We start from the raw sequence: 19017 nt of genomic DNA on the forward strand, positions 1-19017 counted from the left end.
TCAATACAAATGACCCTTCCTTCCTCAAGGGCTCCCCGACCCTCAGACGCTTGGTTCCCAGGGCCCTGTCTAGGAGGAGGAAGAGAACAGGAACCATCCAAAGAGCCTGCATTGTACTCCAGTGAGTGACTCATGCAGGGAACGCTCTGTCCCCCTTGACAGCACTTTTCCCATGTGCTGTTTTGGTCACTCCCAGGAGCTATGATCAGAAGCCCTTTCCACTGTTCCTACCTGCCAGGCTGCAGCCCTGGGCCCCCCACCCTCTCCCTCGCTGGAGGCAAGCAGGGAGACCAGACAGGGGAAAGCTCCTCTAGGCTTGGAAGACACCGGGGCCTGTGAGACCAAGGTCATGCCTCAGTTTCTCTCACTCTGAAGGGGAAGTGACAGAAATGCCAGTCAGTGTGTGGTGGCTTTTAATTACTGGCATGGAGTGGGTGTGGGGGCAGGCAGGAGTGCTAGCTCGCAGCTGAGCCAGCTCCCCATTTCCAAACAGGAGCTGCCTGGAGTCCCAGGAGGGCCCAGGAGCTGGGGCGTGCAGGCCAGGGACAGGTACGAGCGAGGAGCAGATCTTTAATGAAGGAAGCTGGGCTCTACTTCCAGCGCCCGGTGACTTTGGCCTTCCCGCGGGTCTTGGAGCTGCAGAAGAAGCAGGACTGAGTGACATGGGGACACAGGCAGGATTGCAGGTCACCATGGGGCTGGGGTATGATGGAGCTGCCGAAGGTGAGAGGAGCAGCTGGGAGCTGCCTTCAGGGGCAGAATAGGATAGCAGCCTGAGGCCGGAAGGAGGCTTCTCCACCCCACATCCCACCCCCATCAGCAAGCAGAGGCCACAGGGAGGGAAACAAGGCCCAGAGGAGCCTGAGAAGGAAACCTATGGGCGAAGCAGAGGAGGAATCCCTAGGAGCCTGGGACCCTCCAAGGAGGAGTGGGATGGTGGCTGGAAGGTGGGGAAGGAAGAGGCAGGGGTGGGCTAGGCGCGGATGACCTCAATACTTACACTTTCTGGTTATCATTGATCCTGTTTCGAAGAACATTGATCTGCAAGGAAAGTGGGAAGGATGAGGAGCAACACTGGAGCTGACAGGCTCCGGCCCAAGGTGGCCTGGGGATGGGGAGGGCTGAGCGCAGAGGTGCAGGAGGAGGAGGAGCACCAAAGGGTAGGAGGGTAGGAGGATTTAGGATAGTTAAGGGTCAAGGAGTCCCGGGAGCCACAGGCAGAACAAGGAGAAGCTTCCAGATGCCTCATGGGCCTTCTGCTATGGGGTCCCAGGGCCACAGTAGGTTCAGGATGAGGGTCCCATAAGGAAGGCCTCTGAGAGCTGGGCACAGAGCTGGAGGCCGTGTCATGGAGCCCTCCTAGCAGCCAGTCCAAGACCCCTCTGGGGCACCCTTGCCCAGCTGTATACCATCCTAGAAGCTGTGCCCTGTGAAGGGTAGCATCCCCATGCACCACCCCTGCAGGGCGCCGCCCCAAACTTTGGCAAATGTGTCCTGCTGGCCAGTCCAGAGTTAAGTGGGAAAAAGAAAGAAAGAGAGAAAGAGTGAAAAAGGAAGGGAGGAGGGGGGAAAGGGAGGGGGAGGGGGAAGGGAGGAAGGAAGCAGGGAAGAAGGGAGGGAGGGAGGGAGGGAGAGAGGGAGGAGTGGAAAGCACAGGCCTGGAGAGACCATAACAGTGGCTGAACACTTGCTGAGCATTTAGTGGGTGCCAGGCTCTGTCCTGAGCGCTTTCCCAGATATGAACCCCTAGGGCTGCTGCGAGGACATAATAAGTTAATACATGGGAAATTCTCAGAACAGTGGTCAGAACACTATAATAATGATAATAATGAGTATTATTATCTCTGTCACCCTCACCATCACCCTCCGAAGTAGGCTGTAGTGTTACCTGTGGAAATGGAGGCAAGCAACCGTGGACTAACTCAGCCAAGGTCACACAGCCAGTGAGGGGCACAGGTAGAAACTCAGCCCAGGCACTATGGCTCTGAAGTCCATGCCACTGTGGCCAGGCAATACAGCCTCTCTCCGTTTTGGGAGGTAGGAGCACCCTCCAGCCACTGGTGCCTGAGTCTACCCAGGGAGGGGCTCCTTGCCCAGGGAGGAGTGGTTTGGCAGGAGCAGCAGAGGAGACCCTCCAGGGGAAGCTGAATTCTTCCCTTAGTTAGCAAAGAGGCCCCGGGCAGGGCGGGGTTTGGAGGCGGTGGTGGCAGGGAAGGGCTGGCGCCTCTCTGAGCTCAGGTGTGCAGCATCAGTGTCCTCTAAGCCATTTCCTTGCCTGGTGTTTGTTCACCTAGGACCCTAGTTAGTGCACACAGGACCCTGAAAGGCTGTGCACTTGAGGCTCAGCCTGACTGCCTGCACCAGGGCCTTGGGTGTCCGTGGGGAGAAGTGCCTCCCCGGTGGCAGCCCTCCCCCTCCACTGGGGCTCCTAGCTTGGTGCATCCCGGTTCTTGTATCCAGCTCACTGCTCTGAGCTGCTGCCTTGACATGTTGGAGACTCCCAGGGTTGGAACCCCAGGAAAGTGTCTCTGCTCAGCCCCAGCAAGCTCTCAGACACTTCCAGCAAGCAGTCGCCAACACGGTGGACACGGAACCCTGCTGAAGGCCAGACAGCAGGGGCAGATGCAGGAGCTGAAGGGGGTTGGCGGGGAACAGGGACAGGGACCCAGTGACCTGCAGCAGTATTGCTCGGCCCAGTGAACCAGGAGCATGTGACAGAGGGGCTGTGGGGGGAACAGCATGGCGCCCCACCTCGTATTTCTGCTGCTTGAACTTCTCCTGCAGGTCGAACTTCTCTGCCTCCAAGTTATAAATGCTCTGCCACAGCTCCTTGGCCTTCTCCCTGCAGGGGCAAGGGCTGGTAAAGAACAGCCCTCATGGGACGCTGTCCTGGTCCTGGCCCAGCCCCAAGGGTCCCAGCCCCCATTCCCGCCTCCAGGCTTGCCGAGGGTACCCCAGCCCACCCCCTGGGCCTGGCCCAGCCTGGGGACCAGCAGCAGCTCAGGAACAGACACCAGGGGCTGCCAGGGTAAAGTTCTGAGAACACGCGGGCAGCAGGAGAAGCCCTTCTGGCACAGGACAGCATCTAGTTCAACCCCCGTCCTGACACCCCTGTGCAGGTGGGGAAGATGAAGCTCAGAGAGATGGGGTACCTGCTCACTTCTCTTTGCCCATCAGCAAAGCCCAGAAAGGAGCCGGCCCGACCTGCTGGGGGGCCCAGCGCTGGTCCCTCCAAACTTGCCATGGGAAAATATGTGAGGCAGTTGCGCCCTCTGGTGGCTCACAGCAAGAAGTGCCCTCAGCCCAACTCCCCCCCCACCCCCACCCCAACACACCCACCAGATGCGGGCTGTGCCCCAGGACCACTCCTCCCAGCCCCCACCTCAGCTGATCTTCATTCAGGTGGTCGATAGCCAGCACCTTCCTCCTCTCAGCCAGAATCTTCTTCTTCTTTTCCCGCTCAGTCTGCCTTTTCCCACTTTTCCGCTCTGTCTAAAGGGGGTGGGAAGCAGAGAAAACTGGCTAGACTGCCCCCTCCCTGTCCCCTAACCCTCCCCGAATCCTCTGGGGTGTGGAGCAAGCCTGCAGGAGGGCCAGGTTCTTACGCTCTTTTTCCTGCCATACCACGCACTACCAACTACATGCATTCTCTGGGGAAACTGAGGCAGGAGCAAGGAGGATCACGTCAGCCTCTTCCTCCTTTACTTAACTAACCTCTTCCACCTCTCACCAGCCTCCCCCCTCCCCAGCCAGCCCAATCTCTACACTCCTCCCCTCCAGCAAGGCACCTTCCCCTCCCAGGGAGTTCCGGACAACTACGGGGAGGAAGAACGTTTGAGGTTTTGGTACCCACCTGGGCCTGCTAAACCGGGAAACCATGAGAGAGAGGCCCAGAGAAAAAGACCGAGACCGCAACAGAGACACAGAGAGAAGGCGGAAGACAAAGGGAAGAGAGATACGGAAGAGAAGATTCAGACACTCGCTGTAGGCAGCCGGGCTTACTAGGACCTGGGTCTGGGGTTCACAGCAGCCTCTGTGGGGTGATGATGCCAAAGTCTTGGCTGGTGTGGTCACCATGGGGGCAGAGGCAGGGGTGGCCTAGTTCTGAGCTGGGGACTAAGCTGGAAATCTAAGGAAATGTTTTGATTCCATCACTACCTAGAGAAAATCAAGTTCACATAGCCCTGCTCCCTTAGGAACAGAGGATGTAGGAAGAATGGCCCACAAAATTAGGGACTGAGAGTGAGTTTCCAAGAACAAACAACCTCTGTGTGGCACGTAGATACTTTCCATGGTAGCTCATTTGAGCTTCTCAAACCATCGAGGCAATGAGTGCCGGGTGAGGAAACCGAGGCTCAGAGGTGCAAAAGGTCACGCAACTGTATGTGGCAGAGTGGGTTCTCCAGCCAGAGCTCTGACTCTTAGCACAAGGCTTTTCCAGCTGCACCCATCCTCCCTGGGGGCTCCTGAGCACTGCTGGGGCCAGATATGTGGTGCACCATTGGTGCTCCAGGCTCTGCCTGTAGCCCCTACCCTAGCAGGCCCCTCCTAGTGCAAGCCACACTCAGGCTGAAAACCAGCTCAGGGCCTAGGCATGAGGAGACATTAGTCTCCCACCTGCAGCAGCTGGGAATCTCTTCCTGGGTTCTGATCTAAAGTCTACCTGCTGCAGTGGACAGCTCATTCTTCAGGGCTATACCAGGTCCTCCTGGGGACCCCTGCTGCTCCCCACCTACCTTCTGGATGTAACCTCCGAAATGCATCATGTTGGACAAAGCCTTCTTCTTCCGGGCCTCGTCCTCAGCCTTCCTCCTGTTCTCCTCCTCCTCTCGCCGAGCCCTCTCTTCCTGATTTACAGGGAGGAGGAAGAAAGCAAATTAGGGAAAGGATGGGAAACCGTAATTCTGGGCTGAAGCTCTTGGTCTTTATGGGTGAGTTCAGCCTTCTCCCTGCTGGGTAAGGAGTTTTCTGAGGGGGTAGCTCCCAGCACAGCACAGGAGTCCACTGAGTGAGAAATGATGGCACGAATGGATAGGTCCTGATGCCCTAATGCGAGGTCTCATCATCCCCTCAAGCTGGGAGTGCCCCAGGAAGATCTGTTGCTCTGGAAATGCCTTAAGCAGCTGCACAGGAAGAGAGCTACAGGGCCTTCAGTCTGCACTGGGGAAGGGGTGAGGACTGGAGAGTCTTATCAAACCACATGTTCATAAGGACCAGCCATTCCGCTCTTGTTTGCTGATGTATTATCGGAGCCAAGACAATGCCCAGCACTTCCTAGGTTGATGTTGTCTCTTGATTGAATTCATGTTGATGAATAGAGAGGGGCCTGGGAGCCCAGCAGGAGCTGGGAGCATGGTGGGGGGCTCTGTGGGCCCAGGCTGGGCGTCACTCACAGCCAGGCGGTTCTGCCGCTCCTTCTCACGCTCATTCCGGATGCGCTGCTGCTCGGCCCGCTCGGCCCGACGTCTCTCCTAAGGAGAAGAGGCAAAGCCCGTGCAGGTGTACATGGGGAGAAGGTGATGTGGCAGGAACAGGAAACTTCATGGGGTGGCAAGGGAATTCCTGGGGGGTTCCTCCCAGAGTCTTGAAGCAGTGGTGCCCGGCCTCCAATGGATTCTACTTTCAACCAACTCTGCAGACGTGCACACCAGGCAGTGACCCACCTCCAACATTCCTCATGGCGAGACCGCCCTCCACAATTGGGAAACATCGGGGGGTTCTTCCTGGGCTCTGCCCCACCTCCATCCCACCCTGCCCTGGCAGCTGCTCTGTGCAATATGCTTGGATAGATGGCCAAGTCATTGCTCCAGCCAGAGCAGCACGTCTGTGGGAAGGCAAGTTAGGGCCTGAGTTAGGCCTTGGGGAGGCCTGAAACAGATCAGACTCAGCTCTTGTGGTCAAGAAGCATCCAGTCTGGTGAGGAGAAAAGGCAGGGACCCAAGAAACCAGTCAGGGCTGCAGGAGCAGGTCAGAGTGCTGGAGGGCCCCTGAAGGAGATCTCACACCTAGCGGGGTTTGAGGCACCAGGGAAGGCTGTCTAGAGGAGGTAGGGCCTCACAAAAGGAATGGAGGACAGATTGGGCCATCAGGGAATGATAGGTGGGCAGACTGGACACCTACAATCCTGTCTTTGAGAGAAACAAGTTCCTCCTCCTCCTTCTTCCTGTTCTCAAAGTGAGCCTCGATCAGTGCCTGCAGCTCGTTCAGGTCCTTCTCCATGCGCTTCCGGTGGATGTCCTGTGGGTGGACAACTGCGACTCAGAGGCTGCCACTCCAAAGAGTCCAGGGGATAGTGGGTGGGCGAGACACCCCCCAACACAATGCAAAAGACCTTGGGCAGGGCCTGGCACATGGCCGGGGAAGGGGCAACTATGGCCTGAACCCAGGACCATGCTCATGGTCAGGCACTCGGCGTCACTCAGCCTGGCTAACGCTGCACCCCATCCCACCTGCGTGCTACCCCAGCCCACGGACACGAAATCCCTGTCATCGGGGGCCCATGGGACTATCCCCAGCCCAGACCCACTCAACCCACAGCCACCACTCACATCAAAATCCACTCTCTCTCCATCAGGGATCTTAGGAGGCACCAAGTTGGGCATGAATGACCTGTTGGAGAGAGGAATCATCAGTGAGAGTGAGCATCAGCCCCATTCTGGACCTAGGGACTGAAGATGTCCAGGACAGGCAGGGCCCTGCTCCTTCCTAGAAAATCTTCCGGCACTGCCCCGACCAGCCACAGCAGTGATATTAACACTGACGTCAACAATGGCGTCCTCGGCCTTGCTCAGCACCCAGGAATGCACAAAGCTCTTTCACATGTGCAATTTCATTTCATGCTCACGATATGCCCATGAAGCAGGTACCATTAACCTCATTTAGGAGAACTGGAGCTCGGGGAGGCAGAGTGACTTTCTCAAAGCCACACAACTTGGAATCAAAGAAGCTGTGAGAAGATGGCATGCTTATCAGACCACATCCCCGTGGTGGACCCCACAGAAACTCGCAGTGAAGCCGGGACTCTTGCAGTTTGGTGTCCCCCCCGCTCCCCGCCCTCAGGTATGTGGAGCTGAAATGAGATACTGCAGTGCACAAGAGGGCAGGAAAGGGAAAGGCATTGGGCAAATGAACGGATCTGGAATGTCTTGGGCTGGTTTCAGAAGCCCCCATTGAAATGGGAAGAGCCTGTGAGAGGGCAGAGGTGCCACCTGCTGGTGGGGTTGGCATTATCAAAAGGGAAATGCTCTCTATTCCCCAGCCCCCCAGCACATACCACCCCTAGGTGGGCTTCGTGTGTGTGGCACCAAGCCGCCCTGCCCTGCCCTCTCAGCTCTCTGAAGCTGCCATGCCTAGGCTGGCACAGTTTCATTGTGTGGCTCCCCACGGTTTGCTTCCCTTTATCCCCAGGTCCCACCTCAGCTGTGGAGGAGGGTGTTCTGGGCCCTTCCTCTAGAAGAACATAGCCCTGCCCTGCCAGGGTGCATGATTGGTGGTGAGTGTTGGGTGGAATTCAGCCCTCACTCATTCCCTTAGGAAGAGACCCTTGTGCAGTACACAACTTGTACAACTGTATGTGGTGGTCTGTACCCACCAACCCCGCTGCCATGCCCACTGCACCACACTGCACCCCTGTTCCATCATCATCCTCTCTCCCCAAGCCTCTGCTCCCAGCTCTACCCAGGTGCATCCCACTCACCTGGGCTTGGGTTTGGACTCCTCCGTCGGGCCATCTGGAGGAGACAGAAGCACACAGCCATGGGTCAGGCAGCCCCAGATGTGGTCCCAACTGTACCCTCGATGAGCTACACCCCTGCTGGTTTCCATGTCTCCATCTGCACAGTGAGCCCCCTCCAGCACTGGGGAGCCCTGGTTCCAGGGGCGTCCAGGAGAATGAAGGCAGCAGGGTTGCAAATGCCACCCTCCCTCTCCATGGAGTTCTGCAGGGCACACACTCATGCAGTGCAGAACTTCACATAAAGCCTTCTCTCACTCACCAGTTCAGGGCAAAGCAATTTTGCTACTGTTGGGTTTCACGGTGAGGAGGAGTCCTTTGGAAACGTCCCCAGGGGTCCTGGCCCTAGAATCCCCTCCCAGGTCTTTGCCTCCTTTGTTACCTTCTGGTTGCCATAGTGCAGAAGCTGACATGATTTCAAGCCCCAGCTGGTAGTCCCCTTCCCTCTAGAGAAGTGACTGGGACCGCCTAGAATCCTGGTGAAGGCTGCAGCATGATGATGACTGCAGCAATGAGCCACCATGACCACCTGTGCCTTGGGATCTCAGTCTACAGATACCGCATCCTACAAGTGATTTCACATAAGCTCTGGGAGCTTCATGTGTGGGTATGACTTCTGGGTCCCATTGCTCTATCCAGACCAGGGAGCTGGACGGTGGCCTCCCTTCCCACTGGGTCCCACCATTACAGCTTCTCTGGGATGAGAAGGGGCAAAGTTTAAAACTCAACATGGAAAACTTTGCAGATGCCACCAAGTTCTGTCCTCTCCTCTCCCAAACCCTCTCAGTGCCCACCCACTTCCCTGGAAGGGGCACTGTGGGCACTCTCCTCCAAAGCTGCTGTGAGGGTTTCCTCTGCCACCCTCTGCCTCTCTCCTATTATCCTTACCTTCAGCCTCCTTCACTTCCTCTTCTTCTCCAGCTTCTAAATGAAACATGAGAAATCAGTCAAGGTCCTTGTTCTGAGCTCAAGTCTCCCCCCTCACCAAGTGCCTCCCCCACAAATAAGTCCTAGCCAAGATGCACCCTGTTGGTTTTGGGGGTCACAGTGCTGCCTCTCACACACATGTTCCCCTGGACCCAAGACTGCCTGACTCAAGAGAAGCGCTGGATCAACATTTGTTGATTGGGCAATCAACCGTTGAATCACGGCCAATAGGAGGAACAGGTGCACATGGGCGAGCCTCTTCTGGGGGGGTTCTTATTGCCTCAAGAATGGCTCCGGGGGGCTCTCACCACCCCTGAGGCTCCTGCACCCTCATCCAGAGACTTACCCTCTGCCTTGGTCTCCTCAGTCTCAGCATCTGCTTCAGCCCCACCCTCAGCACCCTCCTCCTGCTCTGGAGAAGTGAAGCAGAGACAGTGAACAAGTAGGCCCCACTCCTGCCATCAGACAGAACCCAGAGCAGAGAATGGGCCGTGAGGAGTGGGAATGGGGTTAAGACGTCTAGGTCCAGATGAAGTCGGGGGCAACTAACGTGAATGCCAGAGAGGTTGCCATTCTTGGTTTTGACTGTTGGCTGCCTCCCCCGACCCAGTTTAGCCCACTTGTCCCAGTGACCTCCCTGATGATGGGACTCCACCCCATTCCCCAACTTTCCAGCCCAGAGGTTCCACCCTGTGTCTGGCACCACAGGACATGCCCTGCTTAAGCTAAGTTCTCCGGAAGCTTCTCTCCTGAATCTAGTGACTCTGGACACCTTCCATCCACATCTCAAAGAAACCAAAAGAGTATGACTGTGTGGCTGGATGGCACACCCAATATCTGGATCTTCACAGTATCCAAAAGTGGGCATGATTTTTCTATTTTCACCCATTTGATTGGTAGGATGTGGCCCCCATCCCAATCAGGCACCTGGACTAGACAGACAGATAAGGCAGACAGGATGCTACCTGGCCTGGGCTCTGGCCTGGGCTCTGCCTGCAGGAAGTGATCTGTGATGCCCAGATCAACATTTGTTGACTGAGCGATCAATGGTTGAATGGTTGATGCACTGGGAAGTGGGGTCCTCTTGGCAGAGGGAAAAGAAAAAGCCTCAGGCAGGAGGAAGACACCACTGTGGGAGAAGGATCGGCCTTCATGCTCTCTGTCGTCCCTTCCCATGTCTGAGTCCTCTCTGAAGCCTGAAGAAGCCTTTTCTTTGATCCCTGCAGGAGGCTTACCCCAAAAGGATCCTTTTAGAAGTTGTGAGAGCCGGGGGCTAGCGAGGAAGAGCAGGACCATTGTGGGGTCCACCTTTAGGCCATCTTGCTCACACCTCTGCCACCTCATCTGACATGTCATTATGTGTACAACACACCCCACCTCACCCAGTGGCCATGCCACATTGCAGGATGGGGAGCCCACTGCCTCCCCGGCCCCCCTACTGCATCTTGAGGTATCGCTGTCAGAACGCATTTTCTAAAACTAAGCCCTAGTCTTACTCCCTTGCCCTGGTCCTGTGGGCCCAGCACAGAACACTGGGACATGTGTGGGGGCAGGGTGGCGCTGCTGGCTTCCAGATGCTGGGCCCTCTCTATTGCCACATTTGGGGCAGCTTGGGAAACCAGCCAGCCTGGGTCCCTCCCACCGCCCAGCCCAGGGGAAGAATCAGAAACCAGGGAGAGGAGCCAGTGGCCATGAAGGTCAGACAGGATGAGCAGCTCAGAACTGTGACCCTGCTTGGTCGGAGGCTGGGGAGGAAATGACTGACCCACTCCATCCCTGCCCCTCACTCACAGACACCCCCCCGCCCCCAGAGCAGGGCCCCTGGACAAGCAGGCTGCACTCAGGACAGCAGGCGGCAGAAAGAACCACAGAAGAAAAGGCTGTACTACCGTCTTCGTCCTCTCTCCAGTCCTCCTCTTCTGAGGTTCAGGGAGTGGCAGCAGCGGAGGGGAAAAGCGAGACAGGTTAGTGTGGGAGCAGAGAGCCCAGGGCAGGAGCAGCCCCCAAGCGCAATGGTTTTACGAGTGTGGGCTTTGGAGTTAGGCCAGCATTCCAAATCCCAAGCCACCGCTTTCCAGCAACAGGGACCACTCTCTTCTCAGTTACTTCCTCAGGCGCCTCATCAGTAAAATGGAAATCGTTCTACTCACTTCTCAGCGGTTGTGAGGACTGAATGGACTCAGCATGCCTAGAGTGCCCAGCGGGTGCCCAGCACAAGAGGAGCATGCACTCTGTGGTAACTGCACTGCGTCTAGACGACAGAGCCTCGGCTTCCCTCTTACTAAGACAGAGGCCCCCAAAGAGCAGAGAGTGGGGCACAATTCACTTCCATCAAATTTCCTGCCTTCAAGGAACCTGCCCATGTTCCTGCTCTGAATGAAGCTCTTGGATATTCTGCAAACCATATCCCGTTTCCATGCTTTAGAAAGCCTCGCTGGAGAGCCTGGCCCCAGGAGAGATTTGCCCAGCCTGTTGGGAGGAGACTGCCCCATCTAAGAAGGGCCCAGCATTATAACCCTAAGGAAAGAGACTGTATCTACAATAGTTGTTCTGTGCATAAATATCTGCCCAAAAAACAGTTCCAGCAAGTGGAACAATTCCTCTTCTGGAAGAAAGACACGCGGCACTGTCTATCCTGCAGGCTTAGTGGACACCCATCTGGACGTTGCTCTCTCCTGATCATTTGCAGCCAGCTCCTCAGCTGTGTGGGAGGTGGGTCTCATCTATTCATGCCAAGCAAGGCAGGTGCTACATGGCTCAGACCCCAGCTCAGTGGAGAATGACTGTAAACACATCCAGATTCTACTGTGTGTGGCCGGCAGATAGGTCCCAAATCCAGAGACCTACGTCTCAAACTCCACCACCCCAAACCTGTTATAAGGAAGTGGAAAATCCTCCAAAACAAAGGGAGGGCTATCATACAAAGAGTCTGTTCAGGGAACGCAGCGGAATTTGGAGCCAGCTAGATTTTTGATTCAAAAAAATATTTCTGACAGCTTCTGAAGTAGCTGGTATTCCTTGAAAACCAAAAAAGACTCCTGTGGCCTTTTTCAGTTTCTCCCGTGAATTTCTCTTCTGTGTCCTCTTTGGCCAGACACCCCTGGAACAGCCCTAAATGTGCAGGCGGGTCCCCGTTTTCCCTCCGAACCACGGGGAGCAAGGGAAGGGCCACTGGGCTCCCTCCCCAGACCTTCAGTAGAGATCCTTCTCCTAATGTCTACACGCCACATGCTGAAGTGATACCTGAGCCACTAAAAGGCAGGGCCCGCCTGCCTGGGGGATAGGGGGAGGTCTGGAGCGAAGCCTCTGGATCATTTCCATGGGCCAAGCTCTCGGGAAGAAGGGAAGGTGAGGGCGTTCTTTCAGGGAGGTGTGGGACCTAAGGCTGAGGAGGGCAATGGGCTAACTGATCAGAATAGGAGCAGCAAGAGGGGCCTCTGCAAGGTCAGAATAATGACAAAGCTTCATGCCGAGATAAGGCGCCTCAGATCACTGAGCAATTTCACACTCACAATCGCATTTGAGAAATCACTAAATGGAACGTTTGTGGGCACGATCATGGCATTTGGTTATGGTTTTAAGTAGTGCGTATCTCTTAGAGATACAGTGAAGCGAAACCTTGAAGCATGAAATGACGTGGTGCCTGGGAATGGTTTTGGATGTCTGCTCCAAAGTAACTGGGGGGAAAACAGAGTATAGAGGAAAGAAGATCGACCCTAGGTTGATGATTGTTGAAGATGATAATGGGTACACTGGGTAGGGGGCACTATTATAATTATTATTGCTACCTTTATATGCATTTAAATTTTCCCAGGATAAAAGGGAAAAGAAGCAAAACTAATTAGGAAAAGTGGTCATTGTGTTTGAAGCAAATAGCAAACAGAAGAGCCAGGTTTCAATCGTTTGCCTCAATACCTGAGCAACCCAGGTAGCACTGATTTCCATCTCAGGGGGCCCTGCTGTTGGAGGATCTTGCTCAGCTGAGAGTGAGGAGCAGGGACAGACCAGCTGCTTTCCCAGGGCTCCCAGGATTTCCACATTCCTGAGCCTGCCCCTTTCTGGCTCTCCACCTGCCTAAGGTACGTACCTTCAACAGCTGCTTCTGCTCAGAAGAGAAGTCCAGGCAGCAAGAGAAGAGAGAAGAGGTGGATCAGTTTCTAACTAGGCGTCTGTGATCCGAATGAGTACACACGTTTACGCTTACCTTCCTGCTCCCTGAGAGCAACAGGAAACACTGTCAGTAGCTCGCGCACGCACACACACACACACACACACACACACACACGGGCCTGCACACATATGCACACACGCATGCATACACACATGCACACACAGACCTGCACACATATGCACACATGCGTGCACACACACACATGCACACACAGGCTTGCACATGCTGGCCTTTCCCTTAAGATAATCCCCACTCTTTTTCCCTTGTTGCCTAGTGGGGTCCATGCTATCCTGCCCACCCTGCAATGACACCCACTAGCCCAGCCTGCCCTTCCCATACAGGGCTGCCTCCTACCATCCTCGGCAAGTCTCCACCCCAGCCGGCTTGGCCTCACCAGCATTCTGCTCACTTACTGTTTCCATCCTTGTCCAGGCTGTACCCCTTTCTAGGAAGTCCTGCCCTCTCCCAAATATCTCCTCTCTCCAAATTCTACACAGGTAGGACCTGCCTTCTCCACAGCCCCCTGACTATTCAGCCCCTGATCTCCCTCTCCTTAGAGACCCTGCACTACCAACAGCCCACCCTCCACACCGGGCCCCACTGGCTAATTTCTTCCCCCAGTTTATGGCTTAACATCTCAATGGCAGAGTAAGTTCTGTGAGGTCAGGAGCTGTGCCTAGACCTCTGACTCCTCCCTGGTGACCACCATTCTCTGTAGTTATTGGATTGGCAGTGTTCCACACCCTGGTTTCCCTCTGGGTTAGGACTGTGGGCAGGTCACTGCCAGGGGAGAGCAGGGATCCGAGACAAAGTGATAACACAGGGTTCTGACCTGGGTTTTGGGGGCACAATCAGCTCTGTAACCTCCGGAGAGTCATTGAACCTTTCTCAGTCAGTTTCCGGAGACCCAACATCTCAGCTTCTCTGTTCATGGCCTGTCCCCCAGTCAGGACAGGCCAAGGACCCTGATGACCCCAGAGCTGAACCTCTGTGTTTCCCAAAGTCCCCCAGCCTATGCTCTGCCTGGGATCTACAACCTTTATCACGGAGATAGTCTCCATATCCTGGCTACTCAGACGGAAAGGAAATGGCTATATCTCTCCCCTGGGTACCCAAAATGCACACAGCTACTTCCATCCAGAATCCCAGGGCAGCTGGGCGGCTCCCGGACCAGGTGTGAGGGTGGTGGGAGGGGGACCCCACTCAGCCAGGATGCTCCAGATACTCACTCCTCCTCGTACTCTTCCACCACCTCTTCCGTGTCAGACATGGTCTCTGCTCTCCTTCCAGAAAGAGAACACAGTCAGTGCGGGTGCAAAGGGAAGCCTGTCTTCCTCAGAAGACCTCTGTCCCCTGTCATACAGAGATCAGAGAGGCCGAGGGTGAATCTATTTCCACCTCTTATTAGCTGTGTGACCTGCAGCAAAAAAAGCCTATTTCCTCCCTGCCAAGTGGAGATAGTGACACCCACATGGCAGCAAGGCCACCTGCTGATGTCCACTTCATTCCTTGCCCCTGAACAGGCAATACTGCCTGGGATGCTGTTTCCCATTTGTAACACTCAAGACAATGTCTGCAGTTTCTCAACCTTTCCTTCCACACTGCCCACCCCCACTCCACAGGATCTGTTTAGCTCTGACCTGGGAGAGTGGTCAAACCAACTGTAGCATCTGTACCGTGGAATACAACTCAGCGATAACAAGGAATAAACTGTGTATGCATACAACAACTGGCATGCACCCCCAGGGAATTCATCTCCAGGGAATTCCACTGATTGAGGAGAAAAAGCCAACTCAGAAAGTCACATACTGTAGAATTCCATTAGTATAACATTCTTGGAATGGCAACACGGAGAACAGATTCGTGGTTGCCAAGGGTTCTGAGGCAGCTGGGAGGGGCACGAATGTGGCCGTGAAAACACACGTGGACCGGGTGTGGTGGCTCACACCTGTCATCTCAGCACTTGAAGGGACTGAGGCAAGAGGATCCCTTGAGCCCAGGAGTTTGAAATAGCCTGGGCAATGCGGCAAAATCCCGGCTCTACCACAAAAACAAAAATTAGCTGGGCGTGGTGGCGCATGAGTATAGTCCCAGCAACTCAGGAGGTGGAGGTGGGAGAATCTCTTGAGCCCAGAAGGTTAAGGCTGCAGTGAGCCATGGTCCACTGCACTCCAGCTTGGTCAGAAGAGTGAGACCCTGTCTCAAAAAATAAAAAGAAAGAAAGGGCACAGGAGGGATCCTTGTGGTTGGGGATCTTTTCAGCATGTCCACTGTGGCGACGGACACATGAACCCACATAGGTTAAAGTTGTATAGAGTTTCACACACACACACAGGTGCGCACACACACACAGTGCAGTGCAATTGTGGGCAAATCTGAATAAAATCATAGATCAGTTGTATTGATGTCCAATCTCAGTTTTAATATTGTACTAGTTTTGCAAACGTTGCCCTTGAGAGAAACTAGGTAAAGTGTGTAAACACTCGCTGTTAAAGACAACTGTGTATTAGTCTTTAATTATCTCAATGAAAATTCCGATTAAAAAAATGTTCCCCGGGGAACTCATCCTGAGATCATCTTCTCACTGCACCGGGAACAGATAATCTGGATTCAGATCCTCTTCCATTAGCTTGCTAAGGGTGTTTAGGCAAGTCTTTTTAACATCTCCAGACCTCAGTCCTTCCTCTGTCTCATGGAGATAAAGTGTCCACATCCTGGCTACTCAGGGTCTTTGTGAGGCTCCAGTTGACATTAACAAAAGGGGAAGGCATTAGGCAATGTCAGGTGTTGCAGTGCGCGTGTAATCACAGGGAGGGGGCAGAGAGCAAGCACTTGAGTGTGAGACTAATCTCGCTTTGAATGCTGGCTCTAGCATGCGTTTGCCTGCGACCTTGGCAAGGTCGCTTAGCCTCCCTACATCTCAGCTCCCGTTGCTGTGAAATTGCTGTTCTTCTTGGGCAGGTGTGAGGAACAGAGCTGGTGTGCAGTGTAGGCATTCAGCTAATAAGTGCTGTGACCCAGCCCTCCTGGGCCATGACAGTGCCCTGCTCCAGGGACCCAGTCACATTGTTGGAAACGTGAACAGCAACCCTGTTGCGGTGCAATAAGCCAGCCCCACGACCTCCCTGATGTCGGCTTTCAAGGGAGAGAATGGACAGTGCAATGTGAGAATGAGGCCAAAGTGAGGGGGGAGAAGAATCACAGTGATGCTCAGGACCACCCTCCAATGCTCCTCCTCTGCTGCCCGCCCCCTGCCCCACTCACATCTGCCAATGCTGCAGCACCAGTTTCAGACCCAAGGGGCAGGATGAGGACAGAGGCACACAGAGAGTCCTGCTCACTCCCTCACCATCTCTCCCTGCACATCTCCCCATAGTGGCTGAGAACAACCCCAGGCACTCATCTGTGGACATCCAGCAAGAGCCAGGGCTCTGGTTAGGTGGGATGATGTCTGCCGCAAGGCAGCCCCTTTGAGGCTGAGTGGTTCCAAGGGAGCTGCCACTCCCCAGCTGCCCCTCTGGGTAGAGACTTCTCCAGACTCAGCACCCACTGCAGCCCTGGACTAACTGTCTTCAGACCCTGCTCCCATTATGTCCAGTCCTGCTAGGTTAGGGACAAGCAGGGCAGCACCGGAGCGGTCCCTCCACTGTTCCCTCTGCTGGAGCAGGATGACGACAGTGAGGGAGGAGCCCTGTTTACAAGGAGCTCTGGACAGTAGCTCTGAGCCACTGTTTTGCCCCAACATCCAGGGTGGGGTGGGTGGGGGAAAAGAAGAGAAATCAAATGTTCGAGGTGTTATAATGGGGAATCAAGCCTCATTCTGCTGAAAAAAAGACTCAAACCCCAGAGAGTCTCCAAATGAGTCTTAGGATGGGTGTGGCCAAAGAATAGCCTTCCTAACCCCAGGATGGGTGTGGGTGACAAGTGTTGCCCAAAGCCCCAGGGGAGCTGCCAGAACTGGTGACTTGAGAACTTGAGGTGCTGCTACCTGAGCCCCAGGAGGAGCCTGTCCCTCAGTGGGAGGGAGAAAATTCTCGGAGGAACCTCATAGCTCCCAGCTTTCTCTCCTCTCCTCCCCTGGCCTTCCTCCAGTTCAGAGCCACTGGGCATGGTGCTGGGGCTCAGAGGAGGACAGAGTAGCTTGACTCCTCTCCCTGTTCCTGGGAGCACCATTCAGCTCCCAAAAATAGCACGCAGACATGGAGGATGGAGGAGGGCTTGCAGCCAGCCCAGAGGACACCACCAAGCCAGTGGCTCAAAGGCAGGACCTGATGCAGGGGAAAGAGGTGGCTGAGACTGGGGGCTGCAGAATGGGAGAGGGTCCAGGACCTGATGCAGGGGAAAGAGGTGGCGGAGACTGGGGGCTGCAGAATGGGAGAGGGTCCAGGACCTGATGCAGGGGGAAGAGGTGGCGGAGACTGGGGGCTGCAGAATGGGAGAGGGTCAAGAACCTGGCAGGGCAAGGGAACAGAATGTCCTGAGACACCTGTGTCCTCGCACCCAAGCCCCACCCACTTCCACAGGCAGCTTTCCAGCCTAACACGTTCACAGCCAAGAGTCACCTTTCTCGGGGAGTAAAGCAAAGACAATAGAAGGCATAAAGCACACCGACCTTCTGGTCAAAACGATCTGGGTTTAAAACTTAGATTTTGCTGTATGGACTTATTTCAGTCACTTAGCGTCTCTGACTTCAGTTACCCAACTGTAAAACAGATGAGGCTTCAGTTCTGGTCTTGTAGAAAGAGTCTCTGAGTTTCTGAGGAACACGGGCCCCGCCCCTCAATCCCTGTCCCCAGCATTCAGCTGGGATTTTCCTAAGCCAACAGTTGTTAGGCCACCAGGAAAGTGAAGGTAAGAGGATGGGGAGAGGGCAGGGGGAGTGGAAGCGGGGGCAGAAAGTAGGGGCAGCAGGCAACCTGATCCTCTCAGATTGCCCTTTTGCAGAGAGACAGAGTATTTGCCCTGTAAGACACGGGTCAGAGGAGGAATTTGGGAGGGCAGGTCGCTTCCCGGCTACGGCAGGCCAGGAATGTGCTCTGAAATTCCTTACATGCCCGGCAACCCCCTCCCCAGATAGTCCCCAGCCTGCCCGGAAGAAACTAAAAACCAAGGGAGTCTGTCTCTACCACTCCTGGGCATAGAGCAAGGCCTGTCCCAAGAGGCGGTGTTGGGGTGCAATGAGACAAGGGTTACACTTAGGGACCCAAGTTAAACCCTTTAATGCTAACCAGCTGGGCTCATGCCCCAGTAAAGGTTCTCCCAGCAGGGCCTTTGCCCATCTGCCCCCCAAGTGCAGCTCAGTTCCAGGTCCTGTCTGGGAGCAAGTGGCACTGAGTCAGGCACATCCAGTGGAATTCCTGCGTCAGCCTGGAGAGGCGCTGCAGCGGGCCCTACACACCGTCTTTCCTAGTGGGACAGCTTCTGAGTCCCTGGCCTTGAGAATATGACCAGGGGACTCACCTGACTGACAGGGCTGCAGTCTCACTCTGCTCTCTGGGGCTCAGAAGAACCTGCCTGGAAGGTATAGGTGCCCCTCGGCCTGGAACAAGCAATCTGGGGGAGTCCCTTTTGGTTAGAGCCCCATTGTATTTAGAGCAAGCAGAAGCCTAGCAAATACTTAGCCCACTCTACAGATGAGAAAACTGAGGAATGGGGAGGGAAAGTAACTCATCCAGGAGTCCACAACGCTACATCTTCAGCGGCAGGCCCTCTGACACTGGTCTCCAACGGCTACCATGAGATTCTCTCTCTCCCTCTGCTCTACTGCACTAATCTTGAGCCCAGTCCTGGCAAGCCCTCCTCTGAAGTGTGGCCTCCACCAGGAGGGGCCATGGATGTCTGCGGACAAAGGCGGACTCTGGGTAAGAATGCCAGGGCACAAGACCCTCACATCACCCCATCCTTTCTCTGCTCGCCCCTTCCCCAGAGCCATGCCCAAGCCTTACCTCAGCACAGCAGCTGCCGACAGATCCTGGAGGTGTCTGCTCAGCCTCAGCAGGGACTGGGTGAGGCAGGGGATGGAGAGGGCTTTAAGCAAGCATGTGGGCTGGGGCCCGGTGAGCCAGCCCTGCGGAGGGAGGAATGCGCGACGGGGGACGGGTGGGGCAGGGGGATGGCAGTGGGGGTGGGGGGGTGTTGGCTGCTATTTTGGCAGGTGCCAGGGACAAGGCTACAGGAACATGTACCC

The 19017-nt window shown here is 55.2% G+C and overlaps 1 protein-coding gene across 1 annotated transcript; it reads right to left on the reverse strand.

Moving 5' to 3' along the window:
• Window positions 1–396: 396 nt before the first annotated feature.
• On the reverse strand, window positions 397–18833 carry TNNT2 (troponin T2, cardiac type). Its single transcript, XM_008985392.5, has 16 exons — window positions 18776–18833; window positions 14060–14113; window positions 12864–12874; window positions 12747–12761; window positions 10549–10578; window positions 9006–9071; window positions 8621–8656; window positions 7697–7730; window positions 6549–6609; window positions 6121–6237; window positions 5394–5471; window positions 4737–4847; window positions 3383–3492; window positions 2752–2842; window positions 1001–1041; window positions 397–636 (listed from the first exon to the last, which is right to left on the reverse strand). Exons 2-16 carry the CDS (start codon window positions 14098–14100, stop codon window positions 591–593), a joined length of 888 nt encoding a protein of 295 aa, XP_008983640.1. The 5' UTR covers window positions 14101–14113; window positions 18776–18833; the 3' UTR covers window positions 397–590.
• Between the last annotated feature and the right edge of the window lie 184 nt (window positions 18834–19017).

Source organism: Callithrix jacchus, chromosome 19 (genome assembly GCF_049354715.1).
Source record: "Callithrix jacchus isolate 240 chromosome 19, calJac240_pri, whole genome shotgun sequence".
Taxonomy (NCBI): Eukaryota; Metazoa; Chordata; class Mammalia; order Primates; family Cebidae; genus Callithrix; species Callithrix jacchus.